This window comes from Lontra canadensis, unplaced genomic scaffold (genome assembly GCF_010015895.1).
Source record: "Lontra canadensis isolate GAN:19392208 unplaced genomic scaffold, GSC_riverotter_1.0 scaffold53, whole genome shotgun sequence".
NCBI lineage: Eukaryota > Metazoa > Chordata > Mammalia > Carnivora > Mustelidae > Lontra > Lontra canadensis.
In genome coordinates this window covers 9,523,318-9,537,262 of record NW_022631047.1, presented here as the reverse complement: position 1 = coordinate 9,537,262, position 13,945 = coordinate 9,523,318, and the positions used below count along the sequence as shown (strand labels likewise).

General features: G+C 49.5%; 1 protein-coding gene across 1 annotated transcript; it reads right to left on the bottom strand.

Moving 5' to 3' along the window:
- Window positions 1-7,901: 7,901 nt before the first annotated feature.
- MLF2 (myeloid leukemia factor 2) lies at window positions 7,902-12,581 on the bottom strand. The gene is made up of 9 exons (XM_032874739.1): window positions 12,382-12,581; window positions 11,724-11,801; window positions 11,343-11,469; window positions 11,049-11,084; window positions 10,368-10,421; window positions 9,854-9,982; window positions 9,526-9,685; window positions 8,725-8,937; window positions 7,902-8,472 (listed from the first exon to the last, which is right to left on the bottom strand). Exons 2-8 carry the CDS (start codon window positions 11,771-11,773, stop codon window positions 8,750-8,752), a joined length of 744 nt encoding a protein of 247 aa, XP_032730630.1. The 5' UTR covers window positions 11,774-11,801; window positions 12,382-12,581; the 3' UTR covers window positions 7,902-8,472; window positions 8,725-8,749.
- Between the last annotated feature and the right edge of the window lie 1,364 nt (window positions 12,582-13,945).

The following is a 13,945-nucleotide window of genomic DNA, read 5'->3' as shown; positions in this document are numbered from 1 at the left end:
AAAAGTTTGGTTTTTCCCAGAAGACATAATTCTAAATGTCTGCATCTAACTACAGAGGTTCAAAATACAAAAAGCAAAAACTCACAGATACTAAAGAGAGAAAAAAAAGGACAGATCCACAATTGTAGTTGAAAATGTCAAAACTCAGCAGTGACCAGCAGAACAAGTAAACAAAATTAGATGTATAGACGTATGTAGAACTGAAAACTGTCATCAACCAATAGGATCTAACTGAAATTCATAGAACACTTCCTTGACACAACAGAATCACAATTTCTTTTTAAATACACATGGCAGGGGCGCCTGGGTGGCTCAGTGGGTTAAAGCCTCTGCCTATGGCTCAGGTCATGGTCACAGGGTCCTGGGATGGAGCCCCACATCGGGCTCTCTGCTCAGCCGGGAGCCTGCTTCCCTTCCTCTCTCTCTGCCCGCCTCTCTGCCTACTTGTGATCTCTGTCAAATAAATAAATAAAATCTTAAAAAAAAATACACATGGCAGGGTGCCTGGGTGGCTTAGGGGCTTGAGTCTCTGCCTTCGGCTCGGGTCATGGTCTCAGGGTCCTGGGATTGAGTCCTGCATCAATCGGGTTCTTTGCTCAGCAGGGAGCCTGCTTCCCCCTCTCTCTCTGCCTGCCTCTCTGCCTACTTGTGATTTCTCTCTGTGTGTGTCAAATGAATAAATAAAATCTTTTAATAAATAAATAAATAAATAAATACACATGACACACTTACCAAGATAGGTCATGTCTTGAGTCATAAAACAAACCTCAACAAATTTAAAAGGATTGAAGTCATACAAAGTATGCTTTCTGGCCATAAAGGAATTAGAACTAGAAATCAATAAGAGAAATTCAACAGGGAAATCTCCAAACACATGGAAACTAAACAACATACTTTTAAATAGCCAAATCATCAAAAAGGAAGTGCCAAGAGAAATTAGACAGTATTGCAAACTTAACAAAAAGGAAAATACAGAGGCACCTGGGCAGCTCAGTTGTTTAAGTGTCTGACTTTGACTCAGGTCATGATCCCAGGGTCCTGATCCAGCCCTGTGTTGAGCACTGCACTCAGTGGGGAGTCTGCTGTCCTTCTCCCTCTGCCCCTCCCCTCTGCTCATGCTCCCTCTGCTTCTCTCTAAAATGAATAAATAAAATCTTAAAAAAAAAAAAAAAGAGGGACACCTGGGTGGCTCAGTTGGTTGGGCATCTGCCTTCAGCTCAGGTCATGATCCAAGGATCCTGGGATCGAGTCCCACATCGGGCTTCTTGCTCAGTGGAGAGCCTGCTTCTCCCTCTCCCTGCTACTTCCCCTGTTTGTGCTTTCTCTCTCTCTCTCTCTCTAATAAGTAAATCAAATCATTTTTTAAAAAAGGAAAAAATAAAATATCAAAATATGTGAGATGCAGATAAAGCAGTGATTTAAGGAAAAATTATAGCATCAAATGCTTATATTAGGAAAGAAGAAAGGTCTCCAGTCAATAATCTATACTTCTACCTTAAGAAGGTACATGAATAGCAAAAATAAACACGAAACAAGAAGAAGGAAAACATAATAAGAGCAGAGCAATGAAACTTAGAGGTGCCTAGCTGGCTCAGTCTGTAGGCCATGGAACTCTTGATCTCAGGGTGAGATTGAGCCACATGTTAGGTATAGAAATTACTTAAAATAAAAAAATATTTTAGGGGCGCCTGGGTGGCTCAGTGGGTTAAGCCTCTGCCTTCAGCTCAGGTCATGATCTCAGGGTCCTGGGATCGTCCTACATCGGGCTCTCTGCTTAGCGGGGAGCCTGCTTCCCCCTCTCTCTCTGCCTGCCTCTCTGCCTACTTCTGCTCTCTCTCTGTCAAATAAATAATTAAATCTTTAAAAAATATATTTTAAAAAAGAAATTAATGAAATTAAAAACAGAAAAATAGAAAAAAGAATCAATGAAACCAAAACTTAATTGGAATGATCAATAAAATTGACAAACCTCAGGGTGCCTGGGTGGCTCAGTGGGTTAAGCCTCTGCCTTCAGCTCCAGTCATGATCTCAGGGTCCTGGGATCAGGCCCCACATTGGGCTCTCTGTTCAGCGGGGAGCCTGCTTGCCCCTCCTCCTCTGCCTGCCTCTCTGCCTACTTGTGATCTCTCTATGTCAAATACATAAATAAACAGAATCTTAAAAAAACAATTGACAAACCTCTAGCTATACTGACCAAAAAAAATTTTTTTTAATTAAAAAAAAAGAGAGGAGTACCTGGCTGGTTCATTTGGTAGAGTATGAGATCCTTCCTTCCTTCCTTTTTTTTTTTAAGCATGCAACTCTTGATCTTGGGGTTGTGAGTTCGAGTCTAATTTTGGGTGTAGAGATTACTTAAGAATAAAATCTTTAAAAAAATTTTTAAAAAGAGAGACAACACGAAATACCAATATCAGGAATAAAACAAGGAATATCACAATACTCCCCTGCAGACATTAAAAGGTTAGTAAGGAAATACTACAAATAGTCCTACACATACAAATTCAACAATTTATTTATTTTTTTATTTATTTAAAGATTTTACTTAATTTATTTCACAGAGAGAGAGAGAGAGAGATCACAAGTACACAGAGAGGCAGGCAGAGAGAGTGGGGGGGGAAGCAGACTCCCCACGGAGCAGAGAGCCCAATGCGGGACTCCATCCCAGGACCTTGAGATCATGACCTGAGCCAAAGGCAGAGAGAGGCTTAACCCACTGAGCTACCCAGGTGCCCCTCAACAATTTATTTTTTTAAGATTTTATTTATTTGACAGAAAGAGAGCATAAGTAGGCAGAGTGGCAGACAGAGGGAGAGGGAGAAACAGGCTCTCCGCTGAGCAGGGCACCTGGGTGGCTCAGTGGGTTAAAGCCTCTGCCTTCTGCTCAGGTTATGATCCCAGGGTCCTGGGATGGAGCCCAGCATCAGGCCTCTCTGCTCAGCAGGGAGCCTGCTTCCCTTCCTCTCTCTCTGCCTGCCTCTCTGCCTACTTGTGATCTCTGTCAAATAAATAAATAAAAATCTTAAAAAATTTAAAAAAAAGAAAGAAAGAAAGAGAAAAGAACAAGAAGATGTGGAGAGGAGGAAAAGACAAACTACAGAATGGGAAAGAATTGTTTACAAATGCCATTTAACAAAGGACTTCTTACCAGAATATATAAAGAACTCTCAAAACTCAACAGGAAGGAAATAAACAATCCAATTTTGAAAAATGGCAGGAAGACTTAAGCAGACACTTCATCAAAGAGGTTGTAATGATGGCAAATAAGGAATGACAAAATGCTCAACATCATTACTCACTAGGGAAATACAAATTAAAACCATTCCAAGATACCTATTAGAATAAATAGAAGAACACCTACGCAGTTAATGGAATGGGTAAAATAAAATAAAAACTGGCATACTAACCGCTGGCAAGGACGCAAAGCAACCGGGACTCTCTTACCTTGCCAGTGGGAATGCAAAATGGTGCAGCCACCCCGGAAAAGCTTGGCATTTTCTTTTCTTCTCTTTTCTTTTTCTCTTCTTTTCCTTTTTTTCTTTCTTTTCTTTTTTAAAAGATTTTATTTATTTATTTGACAGAGAGGGAGAGATCACAAGTAGGCAGGGAGGCAGGCAGAGAGAGAGGGGGAAGCAGGCTCCCCGTGAGCAGAGAGCCCGATTCGGGGCTCGATCCCAGGACCCTGAGATCATGACCTGAGCCGAAGGCAGAGGCTTTAACCCACTGAGTCACCCAGGCGCCCCTTGGCATTTTCTTATAAAGATAATACGCACTTACCATATGACCTAGCAATCCCACTCCATTGCATTCCTTAAAAAATTAAGATACATACACACAACATGTGCACAAGTGTTTATAGCAGCTCTGTTCCTATGCCCCCAAACTGGAAACTAGAGTATCCTCAGACAGGTGAATGGATACAGATTATAAACACACGGAATATTACTCAGCAATAAAAAGGAGTAAACTATTAATACATGCCACAACATGACTGAATCTCAAAGGCATTATGCTGAGCCAAGGAGCTACTCTCATCTATGATTTCATTCTATGACATTCTGGAAATGGCAGAATTATAGCAACAGAGAACATATCGGTGGTTGTCAAGGTTAAGATTCGAGGAAGGGTGTGACTACAGAGAAGCGGCAGGAAGGTGTTCGGGGTGATGGAACTGTTTGGATCCTGACTATGGGGGTGCTTACACAAATCCGCATGTGTTAAAACTCACCCAAAAGTATACACACACAGAGAACAATTTTTTAAGGTTTTTTTTTTTTTTTTTTTTTTTAATTTGGCAAAGAAAGCAAGAGAGGGAACAGAAGCACGGGGAGTGGGAGAGGGAGAAGCATGCTTCCCGCCGAGCAGGGAGCCCAACACGGGGCTCGATTCGAGGACCCTGGAATCATGACCTGAGCCGAAGGCAGACACTTAACGACTGAGCCACCCAGGCTCCCCACACACATAGCAATTTTATTAAATGCTTTAAAAAAAATACAAGATTTATAAAACAGACATACCGGGCTACTGGCATTCATCATTTGAAATATGATGTTGTTACTTGAGTTAATTTTAATGTAAATTAAAAGTTTTTACAAATCACCAAGGAACAGTTTGAAGGGACCCCCCCCCCATGGTGAAGCATTCTTTATAGCATGTTGGTATCGTTTGTGTCAATCTGGATTTTGAGTCCTGGCTCTTGGAGCGCTGCTAGGTAGCTAGCTGCATGGCGTGCAAGCAAGTCACCTCTGCTTCGTAAGCAGTGACATAGGAGCGGGGGTTTGGAGGATCTCTGTAACTGTTGCTAAGCTGCATTGGAATCCTCTCCAACCTGGACATTCTGCTTTAGTAGGTCTGGGGTGAGAAGGTCACCTGTAAGGTCTCTAATTCTAAATGTGTTATTTATTTATATCATATACTGGGTTTGTTTAAATTAAGATTTGGGAGCACCTGGGTGGCTCAGTGGGGTTAAGTCTCTGCCTTTGGCTCAGGTCATGATCTCAGGGTCCTGGGATAGAGCCCCACGTCAGGCTCTCTGCTTAGCGGGGAGCCCGCTTCCCCCCCACCCCCACCCCCCTCTCTGCCTACTTGTGACCTCTCTGTCAAATAAATAAATAAATAATCTTTTAAATTAATTAATTAAGTAAGATTTGAATTGGGAATCAGCCTCTGTCCTTCCCTGCCATGTTCCCTGTATATTGGGAACTCCACCCACCCCCCAACACACACAAATCCGGGATATCTCGACTAAATTCACCAGTAGATTTCTAAGATCCTTTCCATCAAACCATTTCCCACCTCAGTGTGACCTTGACCTTGCCTAAGGTATTTCTGCTCCCCCTTTTAGAGACTCAATGCCACCTCCATGACCCTTTCCTACGCCCCCTCTCCTATGCTCCAGCTTCATGTGTCCATACGGCCTAGCCTCAGACGGCTCAGACACTGGGTTGGCCTCTTGGCTGGAGAACACTGACATATTGGAGAGAATTGTCCAGAACCTGCAAGCTCCCCAGGTGGCAGGTGACAGCAGATGAAGAGGATGGGATGGATGCTGAGGTTAAGGGCCGTGGGGAGCGGGGACGGAGGCGGGTAGCATCTTATTCCTACGCAAAAGATAAGGACCTCAGAGAAGAAAAGAATCATAAAAGGCAGAGAAAGGGCGAAGAACTCTGAGTACTAACTTAGTTCATCTCATCCCAGGGATAGTCCAGAGTGGGGATGGTGGGGAAGCAGGTGGGGGGAGTAGTACTGAGCCCAGAGGGAGAAGTATTACATGCCTGTCCTGGTCTCCCTAGAGTTACCTTTCAGGGTGGACATTGAGGATGGGAAGGCTCAGCCCTCTCTGCCTACCTTCCATAGCAGCTCTGCTGGCCTTCGGCAACCCGGGCCTCTCGAGTGCTCTCCCCTCCCGCCATGCCAGCTGTGGCCCTACAGGCTCTCCCCAGGGACAGAGGCTAGTTGGGACACTGCTTAGGAGAACCAGGTACCCAACTTCCCTCCCCTAGATTTGAGATCAGGGCAACCCTTGCCCTGCTCCGGCCCCCACTGAGAACCATGCCCTTGAGTGTGGGCACTGTGACTGAAATCCAGGTTGGCAGGTTGGGCATGAACTATAGCCTGAGGTTTTCTAGGTAGTAGGGAACTTCGGAGCGGAGGCCCAGGGAAGTGGGGGACCTGCCCAAGACCACTCGGCTGGGTTGGCGGCACAGGTGAGGACCCAGCCTCTGGGCATCCTTTACAGGGCTCGTGCTCTTTCAATGGTAGGCCCCTCAGGAGACTGAGGAGACGCTCCCACTCCCAGAGGAAGTAAATCTGTCTATTCAGACAGAGCCCAGGGGACCCCTCAGACTGAGGGCTGTGCCCACTGAGTCCCAACATCTGTAATTCAGCAACCCAGGTGGAGACAAATTCTCTCTACAGGCACCCAGCCCCCGACACACACACACTTTTCCAAAGTTCACACCACACCACTTCGCTTTTACAAAAGACCAGCATTAACACTAGTTTTGGCTAACACAAAGAAATATGGATTTTTGCTTTTATGAGACAAAGTGGAAACAGCTCTCAGCGTTTCTTCTGCAGCAATTTAGGTCCCACCGAGCTCCTGTCCTCGGAGCTCTGCTCCGCTCCCTGCCTCTGGCCTAGCTTTGAACTGCCTGGGAGCTCTATTTTGTGCGTCCCTTAGCGAGATGGTTTCAGCAAAATTCAAGAGGTTGTTATTTCGGGTCTGGGAATGCTCAAGAGCTTTTCCATGTCAGTGAATGGTAATCTGTTCGCGTTGTGCCATTTCACCTTACGAAAGGTTTCACAGGAACGCTCTGCTTTTGGATAGTGGGGGGCGGGGTACCTGTACCTGTTTGACTTCTGAGATTGCTGGGTTCTCTTAGCTGCAGGGTTGGTTCCTTTAACCCTGCTCACGCCTCTTCACCAGCCCCATTTAATGCAATTTTGGCACCTGCCCTGAGATACCAAGTCAGTGCCTGGTTGTCACACTCAGCTTCATCCCTCTGCAGTCAGCAACCAGACAGGTCTCTGGAGTCTGTTTCTTCACAGAGGACATGGAAAGATCCTCCCTTCCTTGAGAAGAGCCAGTCTTGAGTTGTGTGTGAGCGTGTGAGTGTTTGTTTTCCATGTAAGCTCTGCGGCCAGCGTGGGCCCTGAACTCACGACCCTGAGACTGAGAGTTGCGTGCTCTACTGAGCCAGCCAGGCACCCCTGCTGGCCCATTTTTTTTCACTTTACCACAGACTGAAAAGAACTGAAGATTTTTATAAAGAAGAAACCATCATCAGCCCCTTACAAGCATTGACCATCCTTAAGTAAGTTCCCAAGAACAGAGTGACCCATTTGGCCATGCCAGGTCAAGCGAGAGCAAACATCTTGAGAAATTTGAGCACCTCATGCCCTTTCAGCACCGCTCGGGTTCCAGATTAGTTTTCTTCTCTGGTCTCCCTCCCTGGGCTCAAATTCTCAACAACTGAGAGTGGGAGAACATTGCTGACTCCTAGATGCCTCCCCACTGAAGGCCTGTGCCTTCCTGCTCCTTATGACAAGCATTCCCACCCACAGCCCAGGGGCCAAACTCAGCCTGAGAGTCAAGAGGCAGCAAAACCCTCAGGCACCTAAGAGACTGGCCCTATGCTCCCCTGCACATGTGAAGAGACAGCAAAAGCAAGGGAGACAGCCAGCAAGGCCACTGCTAGTGTCTTCACCACCCGCCCTAGGCCAGCTGACTTCCATAGCTGGTTCCTATTTGCCAGGCTCTGCCAGGCCCACGGTCATTACCACTGAGGTACTGGGCTTGAACTCAAGAAGGCCACATGTGGAGACAGAAGGAAGGCAAGAAGGGAACTGAGAGACGGGAGGGTTGAAACTGAACCGGGACAAGATAAAAAGTAAAGCCAGAATTCTACTTGGTCTTTTTTTTTTTTTTTCCATTCTCCTTTATTCCATAAACACCTAGTTCCAAGTTGCACAAATCAAAAAATAAAGGTAGAGAAAGGTGTAGGGAAGATTTCTGTAATGTGCAGGAGGTGAGAAGGGAGGAAGGGTTGGGAGCCAGTCTTCTCCCTCCACACACAGCCCCGAATGCGGGTTATGGCCCCTGCAGGGGGGATCTGAGGAGGAGGTGGCAAAAGACCCAGGGTAGCTGAGGGATGGAGGAAGCCCCTAAACCCAGAGCTCACCCCAAAAGCCCCTTCAATGCATGACAAGGGTAGAATGGGGGAAGGTGAGGAGGTTCAAAGATGGAGCAGCAAAATGAAAAATCAAGTTAGCAGATAGAGGAGAAGTGGAGTCATCATGGTAAGGGATTAAAGAAGGAAAAAGTAGGTAAAGGGGAAAGTAAAAGGTTCTCCCTGAGACCCCCAGGGAGAGGTGGGGGCCAGCTTGCCTGTTAATTTAATATTAAATTGGGAGTGAGAGTTGGAGAGGAAAATGTTATTCCAGGGGACGATTTCTCAGCCTCTCAGCCTGTACCTGGAAGGGGAAGAGAGAAGAGCACAGGTCAAAAGAAAGACAAATATAAAAGTGGGGAGTTGTGTTTAATCCCCTCTTCCAGGGACAGCATTCTTCTCTTTCCAAACCAAAGAAAACTTATACCACCAAAAGGCAGCATCTGCTGGGCACATGGACTGCTGCCTCCTCGTGACAGAGGCCTGGGCACAGGTCCACTCCTCAACCCCCCCTCCGTGCTCCACACCTCACCTACTCCTCCCCCTCAGTACTTACAAGAGAGGCTGAGGGCCTAGGGCCCTCACCAGTCATAGCGGCGGGACTGTCGGGAGGGGGAGTCGTCAGGTCCCTGTATAGCCAGACGGGGAGGCCCCTCAGCCCTTCGTCCCCCACCCCCTGAAGCCTCATGTCGCCGGAATTCCAGAGGGCGCTGCTGCCGGAACCGGGACGTCTCCCTCCGCCATTCATCATCAAACGCTGCGGCCTCACCTGAAGAGCACAGAGACCAGACGTGACCACTTAAGTATATAGGCTGGCTTCTGGAAGCAGATGCAAGAGTGAGCCACAGCCTTCTAAGATGAAGAAACAGGGCAAAGCCTGGAAAGTATTATGTGTGGGGATGTGTTAAGGAAGAGCAGCAATTTCTTTTCTTAGTATCTGGTTCCACTAGCTAACAATATGGTTCCACTAGCTAACAGCCAACAGTGATTCCAATATGGAAGCCACCAGCAGCCCAGAGGTATGACTACTGAAGAAAGAAATTAGGAAAGGCACAGTTATTAAGCTAAGGAGCATCATCCCAAACACACAGTAAGTATTTAATAAATATCTGTTGACTTGAAAAAAAAAAGGGGGGGGGGAAACTGATCCTGACAGATGGCCCCTCCTACTGAGGACAATGCCAGCACCTGACAACAAGGCTCAAGTGAGGTAAGACCAGGGGCCCACCCCTAACTTTGCCAAGAAATATCTACAGAGGTAGAGAGAGAAAGTTTGTATCTTCTAGCTCCTAGGAACCAGACCAGGGGCTACTGGGCCAGGAATCAGAAGGGTGACGGAGCAGGGAGGAAGACTCACTCTCATCCAGGTTGATATAATCCTGCCGCTCCTCCTGGTCCCCCGTGCGGTGGTTTCGGGAGCGCTGGAGGATGTGAGCCCGGTCTCGGATGTGGTGCCCAATGGACATCTGCTCTAGCCCACTGTCTGAGTCCCGCACAGTCCTCCGAGTCTCCCGGATCTGGGATGAGGCAGAACATGGCACACTGAGCCACCCCTTCCAAAGCCCTGGCTACACCAAGCCAGGATAGACAAACCACCCACAACCCAATCCTGAAAAAGGAAGCCAGGCTTTCTGTGTGTCATTCTGTTCTGCCCGCTCTGGGAAAGGAGAGGCCCTCCAACTCACCCCGCCTGGAGCCGAGCGCATCTCTGATGTCTCCTGGTAGACCTTCGGGGCCCCATCCCCCGTATTGGAGTAGGAGATGACAGTGGAGGATGAAAAGGTCTGGCAATTGCCTCCAGCTGTCATGTGCTCCTGAGGAGGAAAAGGTACTGCAGGACTGAATGGTCCCTCTGAGGAAGGGATCCCACACTTCAGCTGCCTGCTCTTGTCCCCCACTTTCTCAAGACACGTGGGAACCGAGAAAACCTCAGGGCTCATCAGCACCCCCCAGATTCTTCGGAGTCCAACAATAAACAAGAGGGACCTGAAGACACGGAACCCTAATTGCACACTTAAAAGGCTGCTGTTGTTGCTTCCTACTCAGGTGAGGGCAGGTAAGGGAATCCAGTGGCCTCTGGGTTCAGTGACTTTAGCCAGCTTGAGCCTGCCACCATACTTTTCCCTGCCTCTGCCTCCGAGGACTCAAGGGTCATTACTGAGAACAAGACCGCAAAAACGTATGGGGCCAGAGCCTCACCATGTTCCCAATCATGTCGTTCATCATCCCAAACATGTCCATGAAGCCACCCGACTGCAGCAAAGAGATGGAAAACAGAGTCAGGAAAGCATAATCAGTGCTCAGATGGTCTCCTTTAGGTACCCACTAGACAGACACACAGCTACACTTTCCCTGTCTCTTCTTCCTCCACACGGAGCAACTGCTCTGTCTCTTCATTAGCATGACCAGAATATAGAATGTTCTCTTTGTGTTTCCCTTCCTGTATTACGGCTGGCTTCCTCTTCAGTCTCTACGGCTGCTCTGATCCAATTTTCTTTCTCCCAACTGTCCTACTTCCTCCTATCTTTAGGAAGCACACCCAAGTAAATGGACTCCAACCTATAAAAGAATTGGCCATAAAACTAAAGACAACAACAACAAAAGCCATCTTTGTTGGCCCTTCAACTGCATCTCCATTCTTAGAAAGACAAACTTTGCAAGGCAATTACATTCTCCTAACAGGGATGGCTCCTAGAATGCAGGGATCAATAAGTTAGCATCTTTAACCCACAGGACTCCTAGCACACAACAGGCCCAGAGCTTTGCAAACACTCTAAAAAGATTCTAGGGTTACTATTCCAGGGAGCCACATTTGGAAATAACATCTAAGGGTATATAGCATGTCTGAGAATGGAAGGACACGAGGACATCAGGACTCACCATTCCCAGCATCCCAAAGGGGGAGACAGCCCCAGTCTACAGGAAAAGATAAAGAACAAATTAGAGACCACGTCCTCTTCTCTCCCTACAATCCCAAACGGAGCCCATGGCCTCAGTTTTTTTTTCATCCTCCTCTCAAAATGGGTTCACGAAGCCCTTTTGCCAGACCCCCTCCCCCACTCCTAAAAAAGATCACTGCACTTGCTAAGTTGGCTGAAGTGCAAGAAAAATCAAGGACCTTATTAACCACCCCCAGCATTTCCTTGGATCTCAGGCATGTCACAGCACCATTACCTGCATCCTACGGCTGGCAGGTCTGGTCCCAGGCATATTGCCATCTGTGATGCTGAGGAAGGGGCTATATCCAAAGCCACCTGACAACATTCGGTTCATATGCTGACGGTGAATAGCAAAGGGGTCCCTGTGGAGTGAGTATACCGTGCGGATGGCGGAGGGGCCAAGCAGTCAACACCTTCCTCCCCCACAAAACAGAAAAGTTCTAGGGAAATAGTGGCACAGATGCCTGTTTCCTCTCTGAGTCTGTGCTGGAGTCGAGTATCCAGCTGGTTCCAGCCAATGCCAGCCATGGGAACCCAGATGTCTGTCTGAACTACTTAGAGCCCTGAAGTGGAGTAGGATGAGTGCTCTAGAACAAGAGGGGGAGGGAATACTCACATCAGGAACATGGGATCCTCGGGCTCCACGTCCCTCATGAAGCGGAACATCCTGACTTTATCTCCAGGGGGCTCCACACTGTAAAGATGCAGAGGCTCAGCTACGCGGACGGAGCCGGGCTTTTGCACAGCCGGCTCCGTGTAGAGACTCTCAGAATACTGTCCCTTCCAAATGCTGTAAGCGAGCCGCGCAAACTCCAGTGAGACCCTCTCCAGTGGTGTTCGACACCACCCTCAAGGGAGAGAAGAGCTCTTCTAACCTCTCAAGCAGGGCCGTGGAAAATTTTTCCAAGCCTCGCAGTTTTCTGCCTCCCCCCGCTCACAGCCATCCTCTCCCCAAAGCCCTGGCCAGAAGCATGCCCCCCCCCACCTCCCCCAACGCCACGGTTCCGGATGCGAATCCCGAGGGCTGGCCCTCGCTCCAGCAATGACCCCAGCCACCTCGCCCCCTTCTTCCCCGGCCGCCCGCCTGGCCTCCCCCGGGGCTGGCCTCACTATCCCCATCGCCCCAGTCCGCCGATCCCCCGACCCCTGCCTCCCCGCCCGGCGAGCAGAAGCGGCGGGCCTGGCCTTCTCCCCTCCCCGCATCGCAGGTTCCCAGACCCCGCAGCCCCGCGGGCCCGCTTCCGCCCCGGCCGCCCGCTCTGCTCGAGCCTCACCGGTCCCCGATTCGGGCTCAGCGGCCCATCCGGCCGGTCTAGCCTCTCGGTGCGCTGCAAGATCGGGGGTTGCGGCCCGAGACGCGGGATTGGTCCGGGTTTGCTCTTCTCGGCCTCCCGCGCCGCCTCCTCCCACGGCTGCCACCTCCGTACCCCCCCTCGGCCCACGGAGCCCGAACCGCGGCCAGGCCCGGACGGAAGTGACGTCACGATGGGACCGCCCGCCCCGGGGCCGGGCCCGCAGAGCTCCGCCCACTGGTGGATGAGGGGAGAGGGCTGGGGCCCGCTCCCTGGGCGGTGGAGTGTGGTTCTGCGGGGTCCTCCGGGGACCAGGGGAGGGGAGGCCTCATCACCAACCGGGATTTGGGCTCTGGACAGGAAGGGGCTCCCTGTGAGGGTGCGGGGCAAGAGCAGGGGCGCCCCTTCCTCGGCAGGGACGGGGTGAGGGAGGGCGGTGCGGCACATTCCATTAGGGGAAGGAAGAGGACGGGGGACAGATTCCCATGAGGGGAGGGGCGGGCTCCCTGTGGGCGACGAGATGGGGCGGATCCTGGGGGGAACATTAAGCAGATTTTCTACCCGAGCGGCTTGCAGCCCGAGAGGGAGGAAGGGCAGCCGTTCTGCGGGGGAGGTGCTAAGGGCCAGTCCCATCGGGAGGAGGCGCGTTCCAAGCAGGGGCGGGGTCCTCGGAATGACGTAGAGGGGGAGGTGACAGTTCTGTCCCTGTCTAGCTCTGCCTTCGAGAACTCCGGCGGGGCCAAAGAGAATCCAGGTTGGGAGGGCAGGCCGCCAGGTGGCGCTCTTCGGCCAGGCTGGAACTACAGGTCTGCGGGACCGGCGTTGGCGAGGTTCCTGGACCCTTCAGTTAGCCTGTGTGAAGGAAGGGTCGGTCTGGGCAAAGGTTGTTGTTCTGAAATCGTTTAGTTTAGTGCCAGTCTCTCCCCTTTCTTTTCTCTAACTGCTGTGTCCTTAAGAGCTCCCAGACCCGCACCGATCTTTCTTGCCTCTAGTCAGGTGGGTAGGTCAAGGGTCTAAAGTTTGGGAGAAGAAAGGGGTGGAGAGGTCCATTAACCAGGATCACCCGGGGCGGAGCTGAAATCAGACCCAGAAGACCCGACTCCAAGGCCAAAGATTGAAACTTCGACATACTAAATGTCTTGCATAAAATCTGGCCCAACTGGAGAGAAGGGCCCTCCCCCAGGGTGTCAGGGAAATTTGGACTGTCTACGATGGACTTTAAACCAGACTCGTCCAAACTCTAGCTCTCCCTGGTTCTTTACTCTGGCTGCTAGCCATATTAGTGCTATGTGGAGCCTGACAATGCCAAAGACTTGTTCCCAATACTTCCCTAGGAGTGAAGAAGGAGGGGGTCCCTGGTGATTCAGGAAAAGATACTGGGAGCAGGGCTTCTCAGGTTTCTTTGGACTTGATCATTATTAAAGAGGGAAAAACAATAGTGGAGACAGAGGGGTAAAGATAATTTAGAAGCTGTCAGACTGGCAAAACCAAACAAAGATAAAGACAGAATAAAAGCAAATTTGCTTTTCATTGATATTTCTGGGAA